The 22190-nt window shown below is 35.1% G+C and overlaps 1 protein-coding gene across 4 annotated transcripts in view; it reads right to left on the bottom strand.

Annotated features, from left to right (window-relative positions):
- Window positions 1–352: 352 nt before the first annotated feature.
- Window positions 353–22190, bottom strand: part of HSPH1 (heat shock protein family H (Hsp110) member 1) — a 55148-nt gene continuing 33310 nt past the window's right edge. For 3 of the 4 annotated variants that reach the window (XM_045567325.1, XM_045567322.1, XM_045567321.1), the window contains exons 2-18: window positions 21767–21824; window positions 19449–19589; window positions 18594–18716; window positions 17222–17321; window positions 15811–15944; window positions 15116–15360; window positions 14264–14492; window positions 12667–12773; window positions 12286–12419; window positions 9548–9756; window positions 7717–7848; window positions 5083–5220; window positions 4382–4507; window positions 2692–2799; window positions 2480–2599; window positions 2103–2264; window positions 353–1249 (exon numbers count right to left, since the gene is read on the bottom strand). In XM_045567325.1, the coding sequence (XP_045423281.1) occupies window positions 1043–1249; window positions 2103–2264; window positions 2480–2599; window positions 2692–2799; window positions 4382–4507; window positions 5083–5220; window positions 7717–7848; window positions 9548–9756; window positions 12286–12419; window positions 12667–12773; window positions 14264–14492; window positions 15116–15360; window positions 15811–15944; window positions 17222–17321; window positions 18594–18713 (2271 nt within the window). In that variant the 5' untranslated portion in view covers window positions 18714–18716; window positions 19449–19589; window positions 21767–21824 and the 3' untranslated portion in view covers window positions 353–1042. The remainder of the gene's footprint in view (window positions 1250–2102; window positions 2265–2479; window positions 2600–2691; window positions 2800–4381; window positions 4508–5082; window positions 5221–7716; window positions 7849–9547; window positions 9757–12285; window positions 12420–12666; window positions 12774–14263; window positions 14493–15115; window positions 15361–15810; window positions 15945–17221; window positions 17322–18593; window positions 18717–19448; window positions 19590–21766; window positions 21825–22190) is intronic. The other variant, XM_045567324.1, reaches the window with a different exon arrangement.

Here is a 22190-nt window from a genome sequence, read left to right as displayed (position 1 = left end):
GATTGCCTTTATAATATAGTTTAAAAAAAACAGCGAACACTGTATAACATACACCCACACTGATACGACCCACCATTAGGGGCTAAAAGCTTGAAGGATGTGCAACAAAATGTTTTTTTTTCTGGGTGGTGGAGCCTTAAGTTCTATTGACTTACATAGTATTTAAACAATGTTTAAATGTAATAAACATTTGCTACTTTTCTGTCAAGAGGAAGCCATTTTCACTTAAGAAAGAAATAGTATGTATAAAGCAGCAAAAGGAAAATTGGATTTTCACACTAACTTCATTTCTGCTACAAATATTCACATTCTTCTCCCCAGTCTGTTTTTAAATCAGTGACAAAACTAACAGTTTAGAAATGACGCCGTAAGATGAACTTTATTTTAAAGCTCATAAGTTTTCACAATTAGTTACAACAGGATCAACATTTCTTCCATTTCACACTTTCACATGACAATGTACTGTATAGTGAGAGATAATTTTAAAGTTTTTGTTCTGCATGCTACTAACACATTTCACTAGCTTTTGTTTTACTCGTTGAATTTTTAATATCAAAGCAAAAAGTCATATTCTATTGGACAGAACTGATTTTAGAAAGCCCTTATGAAATCAGACTTAGTCTTGTTTATAAACATCCACACCCACACACATGCTGAAATGGAGAGCAAAATGCAAGAAAACTACCTTGGCAGGAACAAATGCTTAACGATTTTAATCACAGCCCTCTTGAACAAGCAGTACAGTTTTTTTTCCCTCCAAGACAAAAGTCAATTTCATCCTCAGTGATACAAATGGTAAGACTGCACAGAAGCTTAGTATGAATTCACAATTCCACAGGAATCTGAAAGTTACCAAGGCAATTTTCCCTTTTAGGATCATAAAGACTACAGACTTAAGCTTTTTTCTTTTTCCATATAATACACAAAATTTCTAAACATCCTTAAAAAAGAAAATATAAATAGTCTCAGTATGTTATGTTAGAATCACATACTATGGCAAAAATATTTTATTAATAGAAGGAATAAGCCAATTTAATGTTATCTAGTCCAAGTCCATATTAACAGAATTCTTCTCATTAGGGTAACATTCGCCATTCTGATGTGGAGGTTCAGCACCGAAATTATTTTTGCCTTCTAAATCTTCTTCCTTTCTATCAATATTTGGGCCATTTGGAGTTCTTTCCAGTTTGGGTGACTCAATTTTTGGTTTGGGTTGTGTTACGACAGGTTCACAAGTGTTGTTCAATTCCTAAAGAATGCAAGTTATCAGATTAAGTCAGATCCATCCAGTTCATTGTCAACTTCCTCACATACCAGACCCAACGTTTTTCTACCAACTCCAATTATACATCAAAGAATTCCAATTTCTCCTAACATTTGCCCAAAACCATAGCTTTAAGCCTGACCAAACAAGGGAACAGTCTTCTAGGATGTCTCAAGGGACTTGCTAGGTACCCTCCCCTTTAATCCTCACAGTAGGAACATGGTTCACAGAAGTTAAATAACTTCAAGATCAGGAAAACTGTGAGCAAAAAGCTGGAATTCATGTCTATAGCTTCAAAATGATAGTAGCTTAAAAGGCCAACTTTTCCTTGACTTTCACTGTGTCTGAGTATCATTCCAGACAGAGAGCATTTCCAACTTCCTTCAAGTTTCACACATTGACATCAAGGCCTTCCTTGATAAATACCAGTCTGGCTCCACTCCACAGCCTAGAATTTCCTAAATCTTTTTCCCCCTACTGTATTTTCCCCCACAGCACTGACACCGTCTGATACATGACACATACTGTTTACTGTTGGTCTCCCTCCCACTAGAATGTGAGTTCCACAGGGGCAGGGACTTGTACACTGAATGTTTAACCCTGAGAACAATGGCTAACATGTGACAGGGGTTCAGCAAACATATTTGTTGAACTGAATAAATGAAGAAATGAAAAATCAACAGAAACTTATGAGATCTTCTATCTTTTGTGATACAATAATAAACTAAGAAAAAATGGTCTCAGTCAGGATGAGGAAAAATGGCTGTTTAGGGTTCAAATGATTCCAACTCAAGTCCATAAGAGAACATCCAGCAATAAACATGACAGTAACATTCACCTTGATTTTTGCTTTAATTTCCTGAGCACGTACAACTGGATCCTGATTGAGACTCTTCTTAGCCTGAGCATTCATGACATTATTCATCCACTCCATCACTTCATTAACAGACTTCTCAACCTTTTTCATTTCAGACTCATCAATGTGGTTGTATTTCTCATCCTGAACAGAAAAAGCAGTCATTCTGTAGAATTAAGTATTTAACAGTCACATCCAATTTGACCCACCTTTCCATGTAGTTCAAATCTACCTCTAGTCTCAAACACCACAATTTTTCACTTAAGACTATTTATTCATGATGAAGACTCCTCAACTTAAATGTTAGCTCATTAAAATATAGGCAAACTTCCTCACTATGTACAAAAAGACTGACTTACCTTATTTCTGAAGTCAGCGGCTATCTTGGCATAGTGCTGCAGCCTCTGTCCTAGTTCTTCGAACATCTTTGGCCGTTCTTCAGCTTCTTGAAACCGAACTTTAACCGGAGTGCCAATTTTCTAAAATAAAATGTAGTAAGTTGTTGTCATAATCTTAAAAGTCTATAGTTTAAAATGCAGGTATCACTTTTCAGGGGGAGAAAAGGACCTACCATTAGCTCTTGCAATTTATCCACATACGCTTGTTTAGCTTGGTCCTCTCCTTCTTCATAGAGCCAGTCTTCAGTCTCTGTGAGGAGTCTCAAAAAATTTTGATGATCCTTAATACGAAATATGACAAGATTAGCAGCAATCTTAGTTCAGAAGTTTTCACAACAAAACAGAGGCATTCTCAGAAGTGTTAAACATTAGGTAGCTAATCTTGTCTAAGAAGGCACTTTGATTAGCTGGATTCTCTTCACTAAAAAATACCAAGGAGCAATTAAGCTCTACTATTTATCAGCTTCACACAATATTTTTACATGAGGAATTGACAGTTATTCTTTGGCTTCTCTGTCTTGTTACGGTGACATTTGGGAGGTTTTAGAAAACTGCTCTTATTGACTTATAATACTGTAATACTGTATCTTAGAAGCCCAGTTTTGGACAACCTATACACTGAAATGTCATCATAGAAGAGCAATTATTTTCTACTCCCCCAAACAATTAGGTCTTTATTAGTTACTTTTCTTACACTTCCACAACTATCAAATACTGAAAGGGGAGTACATGAATTGAAAAATCCAATCACTCAACATAGGAAAAAAAAAAATCACTCCTAACCAATTCATCTAAGGTATGTACTTCTACTCTAGCTTTGGGAAATCTAGCCTAGTTGAGCCGTCGCTACTTTAGAATCCCAACCATAAGAAACCTAGGAAATTTCAAGTCAGAGATAAGAACCTAACCACATTATAAGATAGCCCAAGGATCTTAGGACTAAAATGGACTCTGAATTTCAGTTTAAATGATCTATAACTTCGGAATTAATCCCCAAACCAGGGCCAGGAGCAATGGCTCACGCCTATAATCCTAGCACTCTGGGAGGCCGAGGTGGGTGGATAGTTTGAGCTCAGGAGTTGGAGACCAGCCTGAGCAAGAGCGAGACCCTGTCTCTACTAAAAATAGAAAGAAATTAGCTGAACTAAAAATATATAAAAAAAATTAGCCGGGCATGGTGGGACATGCCTGTAATCCCAGCTACTCGGGAGGCTGAGGCAGAAGGATTGTTTGAGCCCAGGAGTTTGAGGTTGCTGTGAGCTAGGCTGACGCCACGGCACTCTAGCCCCAGTACTCTAGCCCCGGCAACAGAGTAAGACTGTGTCTCAAAAAAAAAAAAAAAGTCCCCAAACCACCCTAGATTGTATCTAGCCAATTTTTTCCCCCCAAATCCCATCTTTCACAGTTGTGTTTCTGGAATTTACTCAGACCCATACTAAGTGAGAGTCAAGAAAACGGCTAAGAGAATAATGGGGCTTGATAAGCTCTGGAATGACTGGATGAACAAGTCTTATAGGATAAAACAATGACAAAAAGCTATCAAAGGAGCAGTGTCATGAAAAAAGGTTTGAGGTCTTTGAAAGCAAGGATTTTCTCTTATTTATCTTTGTAGCTCCCATAATTGTGATGCCATACACTCTATGTTTGTTTTTATCATCCAGAAGAGAGAACCTGTCATAGAGCTCTTGGGGTACACCACCATAAAATAAACTGCTCATCGCTAGTGAGTCTCTTTTTCCATGACTTTGTTTTCTGTTTTCAAAAAGTTCAAGTTACATAATCCAGTAGAGGTTTAAATGTCAAATTTGATATTAAACACTTTACATGAGACAATCTGAATAAAAACAGAGCTCTAAAACATACCTGCTCACATATAAATTTTTCATATGGTCCACAAAGCTTGTCTCTGAACTCATACACATATTCCTCCACGGCATTTTTAGCATCATTTCTTTCTTTTTCCAATTTATCTTGCATTATCATCTTACCCTGACAAAAAAACAGCAAGTTATTCCAGTCTTCTAATAACTCAAACGAAATTTTAACTATTAGACTCCAATGCTTAAAAAAAAAAAAAAAAAAAATCAGTGATCACAACAGAACAAATTAGTGTTAATGGTTCCAATTTATACCTCATAAAACTCTTCCTACAAACCCTACAGAGATCTTCATTTTCTAAATTCCTATTCTGAAGTGTTTTTATTTAAGATCAGGTAATAAATTAAATAGCTTTCACATTTCAAATTTAATACTAACCAACCCAGTGCTTAAATGTAATTGTTTTTCTGCATATGGTTAAAGGATTTTATCTCATATTGGAATACTGGCCAATGTACAATGGTTACACTGCTATAGACCTCTCTAATAAGGATCAAAAAAACATTCAACAAAACTTGTAAAAAAAAATTAAATTGAAAAATCCATTAGCTCTGGCTTCATTCTATCCTTAAAACTATATAAAACTTGGGACTTGGACAAGAATTATAACCATTTATCTATTAGAAATATGGGTATCAGGGCCAACTACATATTCCAAAATAGAAATATTTAATTGAAGTACTTACCTCTGTCTCAATATACATGTTAAGTAGATCTTTCCCTAACTGCCAGACCAAGTTGGCTTCAATAGGTAGCTCAACATTCACCACCTTTATTTTGGGTTTTTTAGCTTCTGGAGGCTGGTCAACTTTTTTTTCATTTGCCTTGGGAAGGGGGATAAAAAAAAATGGGGGGAATTCTTAAATAATCCTTGGTAAAATAAAAAACTTACCTATCATACTTACTGATGACTTCAGCAAAAATAAAATCCCTAAAATCATAAAGTGGCTAGAATCTGTAAGATCAACTAATTCCCACTGCCCATTTTAAATTACGATTGCAAATAAACAAATATGTTGTACTTCCTTCAGAAATTCACCAGGATATTTTTCTCTTCTCATATTAAACTTATTCTCTCCTGCTAAAGTTTTTCTTCATAGGTTTTTACTTTCTAATCCCTTTGAGCATTTCTGTGAATCCCAGAAGTCAAAACTTTTAAAGTAACCTTATCTTTAAATTATAGAATCTATAACCTGCCACCTAACATAGGCTTTGACCAACGCTAAACATGTTACGATCAACTCAATTCCTATGTTTTAGGCCCTATATCCCAGTATAATGCCAACCTTAATTATAATTAGCAGTATGCTGAATGCCTTTTAAAGTTTCCTTACTGAACTTGGAGATTATATACACACACACATATTATTCCTACTATCTGCCTTTGAGTTGCACCTTTTCTCATAAACAACTCTGCAAGGTTAAAAGAGTCTTAAAGTACCAAATGCAATGATGTAGCAAATGCTAATAGTTTATTGCAGGGTTTTCAAAATATGTAAATACAGGGCTAAAGAAGTAGGAATCTCCAAGGCCTTTAATTTTCCAAGCATTTTCTATGTATTTCCATTTCTGTAGGTTTCTGCTAGCACAAATGACAAAGAACACAAATGAGAAGACTCAGCTGTATGATAGATTAGATGACAACTAAGGTGTAAAACATGTACCCTGATGGGCTAGGATGGTAAGATGGGAAGAGACTTGCCCATTAGGCACAATAGTCACTGCCACAGGATAAATTTGGGGAGTTAAGAAGGATGTTAAGATTCTAGGCACTTTATCAAAGAATCTGGGACTAGAAAGAAGTTCAACGACTTGCCTAAAATTATAGAGATGGAACTAGATCACATGTTTCCCAGACTTATTTCAGTGTTCCTTAGAAGTCACACATCTATCATGTGCTGTAAAAGTTGTATCACTGAGGAAGAGCTAGACAGCCAACCTGCAGTCCTCCCTATGTCTTCTTCCTTCTACTGCACATAAGAATTCTCCAACATATTATGCATGCTCTGAGGGCATGATCCATAAGAAAGAAAAACGAATTAGATGAAACATACACCTAGGAAGACACAGCAGTGCAACAGATATTCAGGAACAAATGGATGACAGTACATGCATGGCAGTTAAGTCAAAATAAAACTATCTGACAGTAAAAAATTAAACCAACTACTGACAAAACCAGTCTCAAACAATGACATTCCAACATGGAATGGATGAGGAACTCTCCCTGAAAGGGTGTGTGACAATGCTCCGAAGAGCTTGAGACTAGTGGTCCTACCTACGACTAAAGAGTATGAGATTCTACCCAATACCATGTTCTAGATAGGTATTGAGACTATCAGCACAAATCAGTTAATGTTCACCCTAAGTCAAGGGGAGTGATGTTGAAATTAAGCAGCTATTCTTCCGAATAATCACCATCATAACTTAACTGGAAAAAAGAGAAAGTGGCTTTTGGAAACTAGAGTCAGGACCTGTAACTCATATTGGGAGCCCCACAAGATCAATCAGGGGATGGGGAAATTTAAAACTAGAAACTTTCACCCAGTGTAAAATCTATTTTGACCCCAATGAACAATTCTCTAATTTGCCTGACAGTAAATAACTCTATCCTCAGAAAGTGAGAGAAACCAAACTACCAACAACAGGTTAGTAATTCACACGCAACTTCCACAGAGAACAAAGTTCTACAAAGCATATAGTGATCTGGAGTAACAATGGAAACACTTCAATATCCATCTGACCATGAATTAAAGATGTGATTATAAACTGTCATTTTTCAAGGGACACAATACCACCATTTAATTTAGTTCCCAATACCTACTGTGGAAGCAGGGCAAAGGAATAATTGTTTTCAAATGCAATCTGGTTATTACCAGACCATCATAATTAATTTACTTAAATGTGACAGATGACTTGAGAGGAGAAAAAAGTTTACTAGACTCCTATAGCCCATGTATTTATCATCTGACTGATGCAAGCGAAAACGAATCATGTAGCACTGGGATGTATCTATTTCCGCCTCTGATTATCAGATACCTCTGCCATTTAAAAGACAACAAATGCTATGCATTAGTCTCCTGTTACTTGGAGTGGCAGTTAATCAAGAGAAGCTTTCAGTTCACATTCACTTCCTTTAGTTGAACTTGAGTACCTCTAAATGGTTTTAGTTGAAAAATACACAGAAAATTTATAAAAAAAAAAACCTCCTACATAGAATGAAATCACTTGGTGCTTGCTCTTAAAACTGCAGATTGAATGATATCATTAATGATTACATGTTGCAACATTGTCTCATGGAATGAACTAGAAGAGTCACTCACTTTGTCAGCATCTGGGTTTTTGTTTTCTTCTGAGGTAAGTTCAGGTGAAGGGGGACACTGTGAGGTTTGTTGACCATCAGTTTGTACCTGGGGCTGTGTTCCAGCTTCACTGTTGTCTTGCTGGACATTTTTCTGAAATGAAAGCCCAGGCACAAAGGATGTAGAAAGCAGGTGTACTTGTATAAATTTAAAAAGTTATAGGGCACCAAAGACAGTACACTCAATTTCTGAAATCTTAACAGGTGGGGAGAAAAGGTACTGGAAAAAAACAAAATGAACACAAAGTACTCAAAAACTTCTTAAAAATTCTAAACCTGTAAGAAGTTCTTCGAATGACAGCAGTTAATATAGTTAAATAACACAAGTAAATATTTGATTGATGTAGTGACAATCAAGAACTCTCCTTTAAGAAACTGTCATCTAACCTCATACAGATATTAACTCTCAAAAGCACCGGAAACAGGTTACTACTCCAGGCCTCTTTCCCAGAAACAAGCTTCTGAAACCTTATTTCACCAGCAGCCACCATGCATCTCGACGTATCTCCATTTTAGTTTACTAAACAGCAACATAAAATAGCCAACCATCAGTTTTTCAGGGTTCATCATTTCAGCTTATAGATACCTAAGATTCTGTCCCCAATTTCTTTTCATGATCCAGCTGTTTACACCTTGAAAGATCTCAGGATAAAGAATAAATGCTATATGTTAACAATCCTGGTTAAAAATTTGGTAAAGAAGAAAAATGAACCCCAAGATTTCTCTAATTTTCTTTTTTAGTAGCCCTCAATCCTAATAAATCAGTGTTTGCTATGATCTTTTCCTGTCTTTGGGAGAAGCCTGAAATATTCTAAGTTAACTACCTTCTACCCACCCTGAAATCTCTCATATTTTTCTTTCAAAGCTTCAAGATTCTAAGGCAGACACTGAAGTACTTAGAAGGAAGGCATGCCTGATATCCAAAAGGTACTAAGAGATTAAGAAAATATATGGCACTGGTCATTTAACTCATTATACTAAAGAGTTTTTCTAGATGAGAATAAAACTAAGGTTCAGAATGTTAATGTTCCTTAAATGTTCTAGAATGGTAACAATGACCACCAGATACCACACGTTCTGATATCTTAACTGAAACAGTATACTTGGCCTGCCTCTTAAGCTATTTCTGATTATTCTCCAGAAATGAACTGTAACTGCTATAATACTTTTACCTTCCAAAATTCTTCTGTTGACCATGCAAAACTAGCACTCAAACTAATGGAAGTCTAAATTAAGATGATGAAAATAACAACTTTTATACTATATACTTCTCTTTCCTTCCTCCCACAATATAGAAAACCATGTGAATAAAAACAAAAACAAGTTCTGAAACATCAAAGCCAATTTTGCCATACAATTAGAAAAACCTTTAATATTGGTAAATATTCCCAGAAATGACAGTTTTTGTAACAGTCTTTTTAAGTATCAGTCAACATTTGACTTCTCAGTATGTGGTCTATGTCTTTAAAAAAAAAACAAAACCAAAAAAAGGCCAGGCGTGGAGGCTCAGCCTGAGCAACATAGCAAGATCCAATGAAACATTACCTATATACTCTAATTAAATTGTCATATACTAGTCACTTCCAATTACGTTACACAGAATTTAATCACAATTAAATGAATTCTAAGATGTACATTATCATTAACTGGCAAGTGCTATATCATTATCCAAAATTCTGGTGAAAATTAATTATGAAGAAAAACATTTGTTTTAACTCTTCCCTATCCTTCTCCTTTATCTTAAAATTAAGTCTACTCTGTATTCACACACAAAGGTTTATCCACAAACTTACATCGGTGTCTGAGTTTTCTGGTGGTCTCTGATTCAGACATTCCATGTCTGCTTCAACAGAAGACACTTCATTCTCCTCAGTTGGGACCTTTTCCACCATAGATGCTGTAGAGATGGTGAAGATGCCATGGGTGTTGACTCGCACTTTGACTTTCACCCTAGATTTTTCTCCATCTTTCTGTGCAGAAACATTTTGAACTACAAAGCGGCCTAGAACAAAAAGAAACTGGCAATTTTAGAATTGAATCTAAATCTCTATAAAGGAGACAGATAAGAAAAATACAAATGCTAAAAAAATGAAGCTTGAAACTACTGCTTTTTTTTTTTTTTTTTGAGACAGAGTCTCACTTTGTTGCCTGGGCTAGAGTGCCGTGGCGTCAGTCTAGCCCACAGCAACCTCAAACTCTTGGGCTCAAGCAATCCTCTTGCCTCAGCCTCCCGAGTAGCTGGGACTACAGGCATGCGCCACCATGCCCGGCTCATTTTTTCTATACATATTTTTAGTTGTCCACATAATTTCTTTCTGTTTTTAGTAGAGACGGGGTCTCGCTCTTGCTCAGGCTGATCTCGAACTCCTGAGCTCAAACGATCCACCTGCCTTGGCCTCCCAGAGTGCTAGGATTATAGGCGTGAGCCACCGTGCCCGGCCGAAATTACTGCTATTCTAAAATTCTCTTCCCACTCTCTTCTAAAGTCCTTTAATATATACTACAAATATAACCTCTTAACATATACTTCTAAGTATACAGCATACTTACAATACTTAGGATTAGTCTTAGTATGCCATAAAAACTTCCACAGGCAAGGACATTGTTATAACTGTTTTATTTAACACTAGACGCAGACACTATAAGATACCGATAAAAAGTGGTCCTTTCCTCCTTCTACACTATTTCTTCAGATGGGTGAGCACAAACTAGATGTGAAAAATCTGTTAGTAAGCATAAGGCAGATGATATCAAGCACATGCTGAATTTTAATCCTATTATTTTTTAAGGAATAATGTTCTCCTAATTAAATAATCAAAACATTTTGCTACGTTTTAAATAGTGGAGGTGAGCCAAAACCTGTATCGAACACTGAAATTAGTATGTGTAATACAGTAGTTCCAGAACATTATTGAGTAATGGTTAAAAGTGTAGACTTTAATCCAGATTGTCTAGGCTTGAATCCTGGCTGTGTGACTGGCTACACATTACCTAATCTATGTATACTTCTGAGGACTGAGTACAGTACAGTCAGCACTTACTACAGAACCAAGTTCTAAATGTAAGATATCTCCCCATCAACAGTATTGTTATTCTGGAGACCACTAAATGAAAAGTATTTTGAACCTATTATGTGCAAAGTTCTAAATGAGATTTAACTGCCTTGTATTTAAAGTGCTACGTATACAAACACACAGAAAGTTACAGATTTAATTACCAGGTCATTGAAAAATGACAGAATACACCTTGGTTAATTGTCAAATCACCAGTTCAGGAAATAATTGCCCAGAGATCGATTTAAATAAACAGCATTTACTCTAGGGTATTCAGGACAAGTCACAGGAGAGTGGCATGCAGGATGGCTTGTAAGTATGTGCAAGGTTTTCAGTTTCAGTGAAACATGAAAAATTAGATGCCATGCAAAAGAGCTTGGATTTTATCTTCTATACGATGGGAAGTTAATGTGTAGAATCCGGCCTATCAAAATCTTACAGTCTATATGCAATGATTTCTCAAACTATTTTCCTAACAATAAATTCATGAAGACTGTTTTAAAAACAAAACAAGAACACCACAATTCTGGGTCAGAACAGTTTAGCCTTTAAGTAGTAAGAAAGAGGCCAGGCGTGGTGGCTCACGCCTATAATCCTAGCACTCTGGGAGGCCGAGGAGGGAGGATCGCTCGAGGTCAGGAGTTCGAGACCAGCCTGAGCAAGAGCGAGACCCCGTCTCTACTAAAAATAGAAAGAAATGATCTGGCCAACTAAAAATATATATAGAAAAAAAATTAACCAGGCATGGTGGCGCATGCCTGTAGTCCCAGCTACTCGGGAGGCTGAGACAGTAGAATTGCTTGAGCCCAGGAGTTTGAGGTTGCTGTGAGCTAGGCTGACACCACGGCACTCACTCTAGCCAGGGCAACAAAGCGACACTCTGTCTCAAAAAAAAAAAAAAAAAAAAAAAAAAAAAAAAGGTAGTAAGAAAGAAAACAGAACCGACCAGGCTGGACTCCTTCAAACAATTTATGAAAAGGTGTGGGGCAAGGGTGAGTCCTGAAACATCTGTCAATATTGGCCAATTTTACCTGTGGTCTGTGAAAGAGACAGTTACTACGGGTAAAAGTAGATGGAATGTGTCAAGTATCCCCCTAAAAAAATGTACCAAAAAGATGCGCCTTTAGAAAACATTATAATACAAAGGTACATTTGAGAAGTAGTTTCACAATGGTATCTGACACAGGTTTTAAAATAGAATAAGATTTCACCTAGAGGAAAGGTTAATATTTAAAGAAAACACTATAAAGTGTTCCTAAATATATATATTTGAAAATCAGGTTATTTCATCTCTATAGGCCAGTTTACTCATCAATAAAATGAAACTATTCTCCATCACCACTATTCTAAATAGAAAATGTCTCCACAAGGAATTATGGTCCCCTCAACATTGCTAAGAAACCTTTTTAAGTTTGTACACTGAATTATAAGCCACATATTTAACTAAAAGAGCAGAATATGTACAATTAATCACTTACCTATTTTTGCTTCTGGGTATGGAACTCCTTGAGGATCAGAATAGAAAGCTTCTAACTCAAAAGGCCCCCTTCTCAAGAAGGTGAGAACTTTGGAGAAAGGAGCAGGATGGTTTCGACTAAATACTTCATGAACTCTAGAGAGAAAAGGGAAAGGCATTCAGCAGATCAAGTATTAATGCCTGCTGTGCTACACAAACAGAAAGACACTCTAAAATCTTTATCAATTCTATCTCACCATCTACAATTCCAAAATGAGAGAAATATTTTAGATTTGGTTGTTGAAAGATTCCAGGTAGATTAATAACTACTATAAAAGTCATTGGTTAATTTTTCTTCTTTATATTAAAATATGGTATGTGAACATTATTTTCTGCTACATACCCTTCAGTATCTTCTGAATCATGGTTCCAGACCAGAGATATTGGAAAAGGAACCGCATCTGTGACGGAAAATTCTCTAACTTTATATGCCGGAGAAAGGATTGCACACTTAAAAAACAAAAACAAACAAAAAAACCAAATTATCATGAGGTATGAATGGTTTCCACTCATATTTTAATATAAAACTCAATTCTAATGGGTGGGCAAGTTTTTCGTTTTTAAACTCAAATTCAAAAATTGTTAACAGAATACATCATCTTAAGCATAAAGAATGCATTCACTGCCTAAATGCTATGCTAATGACTACGAAGACAAATGACACAACAATCTTAGGAGCATGACAATTAAACCTAAGTTTCACAGGGGCTTAGGAAAAAACACTGTTCTTTCCAGAACATCTTGTTGATAGCAATTTCAGTGATAAATTGTATCACTTTTGAATATTTATATATATGTTGACAAATAGCTCTGTGCACATCACTTTCCAAATGTCTAAAAAACTGAAAAGGGTAAAACTCAAGATGTTCATATTTTCAAGTAGTTTTGTAAATGAAGAAAGCAATAATGAATTCAAATTGTGGAAAGACGATACCCAACAGGTGAAGATTTATTTAGACAGGGCACATAAAAACAACTAATGACATGGAACAGACCAAACGACGGGAAAAAAGTCAATTTAGCTGTTTAGTATAGGTTGCTTCAAAAGAGCCAAAATCAGCTCTACTTCTGAAGAAAGTATAAATGTCACAGATTTGAGAGAGTTAGTTAAGGAGGCATATTCCATCACGAAAGAAAAAGCAAGAACAAAAACCCCATAAAACATGATGTATTCAATGGATTATCATTAAAAATCGGTGTCTACATATTCTTCCTTTTATAGGTGTAAAACGACAATAAGTTTAAATAAATACCTTTATCTAAAGAATCTTGCTTTATGTTTAAAAAACTGCTAATTAGATCAATACTCAAACATGTTAACTTTAAATTTTAGTTAAAACTATTCAGACTTTATTTTACTATAATATCCTAAATATAAACTAATTTTTTTTTTTTTTTAACCAATAACTTCTACATTTGGTGCTTTTGCTTCACCAAATTAACTTCATGCTTTTGGGCTGCCTTTTTATTTGATAATTAGATTAAAAATCAAACTGGGGGTAAAGGAGGGTTATCTGTTTTCTAAAACCATTTGTTAACTAATACTCTTAACTCTGAAAACTCCCACAAATCAGTTCCTTATTACACAAGATTACCATTCTAAATTTCCTCCCATGTGCTTTGTAACAACTGTTACCACCACATAAGCTAGTTATAGTGCATCAGCTGAGTTTTCTGTGATCCCCTCAGAATCACACCTGTTTCTGATCCCCGGTTTGAGAAAAACCAGCTCAGTAGTTCTTCTAATCTAAATTTACTGGATTTTCCAGATTTGAACATCCTTGTCTCCCCAAAGCCTCCTGGGGTTTATTTAAAAGTAACTTCCTTCTGCTATCTAATTAGGCACAGGGCTCTGTTTATTTTATTAACCCACCATGATGACATAAAATGGAAACTATTTAAGGGATGTGTATCAAGTAAAATCAGGGCTGAAAAAGTACCTGTAACGCACATCCTCTGGCAACTGCTTCATCTGCATTGAGTGTTGTGCTAATATCTTTGCCAAAGAATTTGGCAATTCTTTCTTTCACAGCTGGAATTCGTGTAGCACCTCCAACTATCTCAAGGGCACTCACATCTTCTACTTTGAGCTGAGTTTGTTCCATCAATGAATGAAGGGGTACTTCTATCTTTTGCAGAAGTTCAGCACAGAGTTCTTCAAATTGTGACCTTAGCAAATAAGCGGAACACCTCATAAACTGTTAGAAAAGGTGTAAGACCAATCCTGTCCTACTTTTTAAATAATGAGTCTTACAGCCCAATGAATTTCATTCCCCGCCAATCCCTGGATCCCACATGGGCCAAGTTTAACTATATTATAGTTTGTACTTTGTTACAAAAAGTTGTACGTATACATAAAATACACAACTTTCATTGTACACATACATACATACACAATGGGTACAAGAAAGGCCATGGCAAAGAAAATCAGTTCTACTGGTATTACTGGAAGGTATCACTTTTATATTCTTAAGATTTTCATTTTATCTTCTAAATGTTTCATGCAATCTGGTTCCCGCTACTTTCAATAGTTATTTCTATTCACTTCATTGTATCTCTATGAAACTATTATTCAATTACTGGCCCAGAAATACTAAAAAATAAAAAATACCAAAAAGATTTCATCATGGGGATAGTGAACTTATTTTTTAAAAAACTCTCTTTGCAGAAGTGCCCCTAGAGCTAATGGTGATAAACAGCAATCCTGAAATGCAGGCCAAGTTTCACAACACCCAAAGCTACAGTTTCAGGTAAAAGTTCCATCTATCTCATCTGCAGAATTCGAGACACACCTGTTCATCTTTCCCGAAACATCTTTGTCATTCATGAAGCATTCGATGTTCAGTGGTAGGTCCGTACTGTTAGAGCTCATTAGCTTTTTCAGTTTTTCACACTCCTGATACAGACGAAGGAGTGCTCGTATTTTCGATTTTGCATCCAACTTGTATTTAGTTTTAAATTCTGCACAAAAATATTCCACTAATTTTTCATCAAAGTTTTTTCCTCCTAAGAAAGGATCAAAAGCTGTTCCCAGTACCTAATTTAGTTAAAACAACAAATAACCTGGTTATTTTCAATCACATTTGCAAGTAGCATCTCAAATATTACTACTCAAACAACTGAAAACTAAGAGGCTCAAGACTTGCATTTAAATCATAACATGGAATCCAAGTCAGGAGAAATTTAACTACAAAATCCAAATGTAACGCTAAATCTAAGATTTTTTTTTATTTTTTACTTTTAATGACCACACAGAAGATAAAAAAAAAAATTTTTTTTCTTTTTCTAAGACAACTTAAGTATGCTAAGATAACTACATCATCTTTATGGAAATCAACCCTAGCAACAATTCCTCGTTAAAAGTCTTTACCTGAAATAAAACTTACTACCAAGAAGAACAAGCATTGTGAAGAGGCTCAGTAGCTTAAAGTAAAAATATGAGAGTTTTAATATGTTTTGGTCACTTAGTTCCAATGTATCACTTTACCTTCAATTTTCCCTTGTTAAAAGCACAGGCTGACACTTGAAAGGCTGCGTGTCCCATATCAACAAAAACCACTATTCGAGGTTTCTCATCCAGGCTTGGAAGATCCTGCTTATAAATTCCGTAATTCAAAGCAACTACAAAAAATAAGTATGTTTCACTTCTTTAGTTCATACTTCCTTAGGAATTTCACTGTTACATATAATCACACATGCAGGAAACTTGACTGTACTTGAAACAATTAAAAGTGAACACATTCTCTTTATCCCTGACTTCAGACTGACATTCTTGGAATCAATTATTATTCTCTAATTTTAGAACAATGCTCAATCACTTTTCAATATATGGAGAGATGTGCTAGACAAAACATACATGATGTGAATAAAACGAACTGTAACCACATGTCACAAACAATATCAGACTCATTATGCAACACTTACATTTTAACCACACAACCTGCTAGGAGACTGTTTACCCAAAAGAATTAAAAATTTAATACACAACTACAGCAACTGCAGTTCCTACGAATGTTTTCTAGATCGGAGGTAGATAACTGATTTACCTTAAAGAGTCTGTGTTAATTTTCTTTTTCTTTTTTTTTTCTTTTTGAGACAGAGTCTTGCTCTGTTGCCTGGGCTAGAGTGCTGTGGAGTCAGCCTAGCTCACAGCAACCTCAAACTCCTGGGTTCAAGCAATCCTCCTGCCTCAGCCTCCCGAGTAGCTGGGACTACAGGCATGCGCCACCATGCCCGGCTAAGAGTCTGTGTTCATTTTCCCTGAACTTTGAAACTACTGTATTTCTCAACACGTATACCTAAGAACATATCTTTATCAATACTTAAGTTTTTCAAAAACCTATTAGAAATATGCTAAGAAAAAATCATAAGAACTTTTTTCCTTTTTGTTTCAGAGTAATAAACTGATAAAAGCCCTAGGAGGAGTGAACAACACTATATCCATAATATCTAGCTCAATGTGTTCAAATATTACAGGCTTAAATATCTGATGAAAGATCACCTCCTAAGTACAGTTCAGAAAATATGAGGAAAAAAAATTGTAACTAAGTCAATACTTGTAGCTAAAGTATAGCTGTGAAAACTAGACTAAGATTTTGGGAAAACTTATTTCTTAACTAGGAAAGCAATGTACGGAAATAAAAAGTTACATCCAATCCACCTAATTCAAAGGATTAAAAAATATACAAGTTTTTTAATGAAAGCAAATTCTTAAGTTTGACAAAGCACCAATTTCTTATTAAAATGTAAGTATTTTAAGAAGAATTTTTGCTTTCAAATCTAACCCATGTTTTATAATAGGCTGTGATTCCACATCTACATGAAAGTACTAACACCCAGAGTACCTTAAGTCTAGTTTTGATAGTATATTCACTTCTACACAAACACTTTTTCCTTACCAGCTGTCATGTCATTCATAAGTCTTAAACAGTTTAGGCCAACAATCTGTGCAGCATCTAACACAGATCGCCTCTCAGCATCTGTGAAGAAGGAGGGAACCTACAAAGAAAGAAAAATTTTAACTTGTCTAGAACACAAAAAATATTTACAAATTCCTCACAAACCACTTATAATAAATTCTCAACAGTCCAGCTAAGTAGGTGCCTAGCCAAATCACAAAACAGGTTAACTGTAGACTCAGTTTCTAACAAGTTCCTCAACTTTCAGAAACAGTAATCACTTCTGAAAAGATTGTCCTAGAATTATAGTATCAAAGTAATTTTTACTATAACCAAATTTTAACCTGAAACAAAAATTAACCAGGATTTTCATAAGACATATTGAAAGTTACTTAAATCTAACAGAAAAGTTTAAGTGGACGAAGTACTGCTTCCAAACTAGAAACATTAGAAAATTACAATGCTAAACCAAGATTTAGTGTTAAATATAATTAAACTACAGGTAAAGACTATATGAACTTAAAGATAATACAGAGCTAATTCTAACATGTGCCACTACTCTTCAGTTCTGCTATCCACCGAGTTCAAGCATTAATACACGATGGAGTACTTTTAAATTCAGAAGACCTGTTAAGATTACAAAAACACTTCTTGGCAAAGGCCTTTGATTTTACTAAGAGCAAAAACAGCTCAAGGACTGACGTTTCTTACAGCATTGACCTGTGTTCTTCTAGCTGTAATTCTTCTATCTTCTAGGGCAACATTTTAACTAGGACACTCTTCAAGAAAAAAGTATCTAACACCGTATTCATAGAATCCCTTAGATGAAAAGTACCTAAAAAAATTTAGTGCACTGATTATTCAAATTTTCTTCTAAAGTATTTGCAGATGCTTGAGAGAGATGGGGCAAGAGCAAAGATGGGTCTCTGCTCACCTTCCAAATCAGAATATCCCTTTCGCCAGTTTTTGATATTAAAGGAAAAAAAGAGAAAGAAAAGTGTCAAAAAAAAAAAAGAGGAGTAGAGAAACCACTGACTTATGACTTAATTCTTTAATTTTGCCAGAGATTAATATTTTTCTAAGTAACAGCCAGATATTCCTTTGGTAGAACACTTCTGTCTTACAAGGGCAAAAGGAGAAATTTTAGCCTTTCTATCCCGTTCTTTCATGCTCTAGGATACGCTGCCATAAAGGTTTTTCACTCGTCTGGGCAGGCCACACCGTTCACTCTATAATGCAGAGACCATGCTGTAGTTAAGCACAAGAATTTTGATCTCTAGTAAAAGCACAGCTTTCCCACATTTGATATTTAAAAGTAATATAAAGAAGGCAAATTAAAAGACAACACACTGGCTTGCTGAATTATACTTACTGAAATAACACAATCTGTTACTGGTTTCTTGAGGTTGTTTTCAGCAGTTTCCTTTAGCTTAGTCAACAACATGGCTGTTATCTGCTCCACACTAAACAGATGTTCTTCATCCATGTACATTACCTATATCGAAGAAAAAAACATTTTAAACATTGTAGTATTTAAGCTACACGCTAGTATTAACTTCCAAATATTACCACATATTCTCTTCCACAAAATCTTTACTGTTATAGTTGTTCTGGAAAGAAGAAAGGGAGGAAAAAGAAGAGAAGGAGGAAAGGAAAAGAAAAGGAAAAAAAAGAAGAAAGAACTTTTACCTACAGATGAAGGGGAGGGGTAAAAGCTAGGGCAGATTTCCCCTCATCCAAAGTCCTATTCAAAACATAGAAGGTAGTAAATTTCTACTCTAACTGAAGAGATGAATCACTGGGATAAATATTATTATGTGTTGAACACAAGACAAAAATGTCCCTGCAAGTTTAAAAAAAGATTTCTGGTTGTATTACACTATCATTCTCCAAACAATTACAACTGGGCTGTCTTGAAACCGGCTTTTGTTTGATACATGAACACAATGTAGATTTCTTTTCTAAACACCAAATAAACCTAAATTTTACAATTGCCAAGCAGTTAGAAGAAACACAAGTTATAGTAGTATATACTATTTGAATCACTTCCAAGGACAATTTAGCATATATTTATTACACTTTAAAAGGAGCCGGAAGAAAAAGAAACAAAAAGACCACTTGTCCAATTAAGAAATTTGAATTAAATATTTAATAAGTTAGTACTTTTCTCTATGCACAAATTAAACAGTCTCCTATTAAGAAACCTCAAGTTGCTCAATTATATTACCTTTACTCCAACTCCACCATTTTTCAATGGAACCAAATCGTAACTTAAGTTTTCTTTCTCCTTTTGAATGAAGGGGTCACTGAATGCTCGGCCATGAAATCTCTTGAAGTTAGACACCGTATTGTTTGCATGAGTTATTTGCTGCAAAAGAAGTTTGAGATTCAAAATTTCTACCACCTACCAGTACCTTAAAGCAATTTTATAGCTAGCCACTTCACAACGCAAACCAACCCAATGGATACATTTAACTATCCCTGGGGCTCATCACTTTCACTGAATTTCCCATCAATGTACAGATTTATAATTTCCTTCTCCTACAGAAAATGCCAGAAGGTAAGCAGTGAGAGGAAACAAGCAACAGTGTGACCAGACTTTAAAGCAGATTTAAAAATCTACAAGATAAAACTTAAAGATAGTGACACTATCACTAAAGATATGGAAAACCCCCAAGACCTGTTAACAACTTCATATTCCTTACCTGCCTGCCCCCCTCCTCTCCCCACCCCCATCAAACTTGTAAAATTTAATACCCAATGAATAAGTGAATAGATTTAGAAGCACTACAGTCAAATTACATTTTTTTTAGAGAGTCAATTTTTATAATAAATTGTTAAGAGGTCAGGGTAAAGATTTTGTGCCAGAAAACATATGGAGTGATACTTTCCCTAGTAGCAATGGAATGCTAAAAAGGTAAAAGAGGCAAGAGTAATACAAAGTTTCTAACTTTCAACTGAATGTTCATGTTTTGATTATTTGGGAGCCATGATTTTTAAATACAAGACACTGAACCTATACTACCTTACACAATCAGTGCACATGTTTGTTAAATAAGGGCATACTCAGAACTCTCGAGCAGCTATTTTTAGCAACCTATATATTGAAAGTGGACAATCATCTCTCAGGTAAATACATTAGGTTAAGGAAAAGTGCCTGGTTTGAAATTCAAGAAAACTGGAAGGAAATATGCCAAAAATGTTACGAGATTTTTTTTTAATCCACCATTTTTGGTCAAATATTTTAGGGTAAACTCTGTATTAAAAAGTTCCACGTTAGAGCATCTTTCCCTTAAAGGGGTCAGTAGGAGCACTGTTTAAAATAATAATTAAAATATTGAAAACTGAAGACTTCTGAAATTATGAGGTTGAAAATACCACAACAGTCATTTCATATACTTTTTTCTCTGACATACAGAACTCAAGCAAGTTTTTATATTAAATTTCCTTGGAATTCTAAAACTGAGATGAAACATGTCTACTGGCCAGATCTGAGCCTCAGCTGATTCTCCTCAGCCACAAAGATGCAACAGTATCCTGAATGGGCACATTTAGGGGGACTGTGACTCCACTAAAGTCCCCCTCTCCTTTGAGCATGTTATTTTGAGTGTAACTATTTCTCTTCTTTCCTTTTTACCCCCTCTTTTGTCATGTATCTCTTCCAACCTAATTAGCCATAAAGTAGTATTACAATATATTCCAAGGTTTAGGATTTTGTTTCCTTATTAGCAGTACTATTTTCTGCATCTATAAAAATGTTTCCATTCTCTTTCTTAAAGCCTCTCAAAAAGTATCTTTTTTTTTTTTTTAACTTTTTCTCTCCACATCTCCACAGGGTCTAGACCAGTGCTGTTCAAGAGAATTACAATGTGAGCCATAAATAGGAGCTACACATGCAGATGTTCTAGTAGTCACATTAAAAACTCGTAATAGGTTAGATTAATTTCAATAATTTATTTAGCCAAATATATCTAAAAAATCATTTCAGTATAATCAATATAAAAAAATTGATGATACAATACTTTGCTTTTTTATTTCATTACAGATCCTCAAAGCCTCACATGTATTTTGTACTTCACATTTTGATTCAGACCACATTTTAATTCAGCAATGGCTACCATACAAAGCACAGGTCTGGACAAAAAGTCCTGCCTAATTACTAAGTAACCTGAAAATGCTTTTAAACACAGAACTTCTAAGAAGTTCCTTCTATAAAAGAAATCTTTTAACTCTTAAATGAGTATCATGGGAAACTTCAAATGAAAATATTTAGTGTCTTGTTTATAGTTTTTAAAATGTAAATAAGTTAAAATGTAGCAAAGACACTAAAATTTAAGGTTGCCAAGTTAGAAAGTTAAAGTAGATCTTATTTAATAAGACAAAAGAAACAGAAGGGAAAAAGTCATGATGAGGGTTCATAAAGAACACCTGAATTATATTTTTAAAACTCAGATGAGCTTAGAAACTTCATACTTTTGTCTCTTGAGATTTTCCTTCTACAAGCTCCTCCTTAAAAAGTGATCAGAATTCTCTTGAAAAACATACCTGATTTTTGGCTGCAACTCCAATTGTTCTATTTTTTGATCCAAATGATATAACTGATCTAGAAAATACACAAACAAAATGTTTCAAAAGTGTTAAAATGCATAAATGTAGACATTTTAAACTTACAGGAGGGAAATTCTACTATAAATTTCCTACTCAAGCCAGAGGTGGACAAGTATAGCACAATTTTGGAGTCTATAGCTTTTGTCACATACTCCAAGGGGGGGCTTCCACTTAACTGCTGCTCTGAGAACCCAATCTAGGTGGCAGTCCTACCATCCCAAATGTCTCAAGTGTAATCCTGTAGGTCCCCAATTATAAGGAAGTGAAGATTAATTCTGAAAATGTTTTCAATAATTAAAGGGTCTGTATTAACTTGACCCCACACACAGCTAACAAAAAATGTGATGTAAACTCTACCTTT

The sequence above is a fragment of the Lemur catta genome, chromosome 13 (genome assembly GCF_020740605.2).
Source record: "Lemur catta isolate mLemCat1 chromosome 13, mLemCat1.pri, whole genome shotgun sequence".
Taxonomy (NCBI): domain Eukaryota; kingdom Metazoa; phylum Chordata; class Mammalia; order Primates; family Lemuridae; genus Lemur; species Lemur catta.
This window is presented reverse-complemented; position numbering and strand designations above follow the sequence as displayed.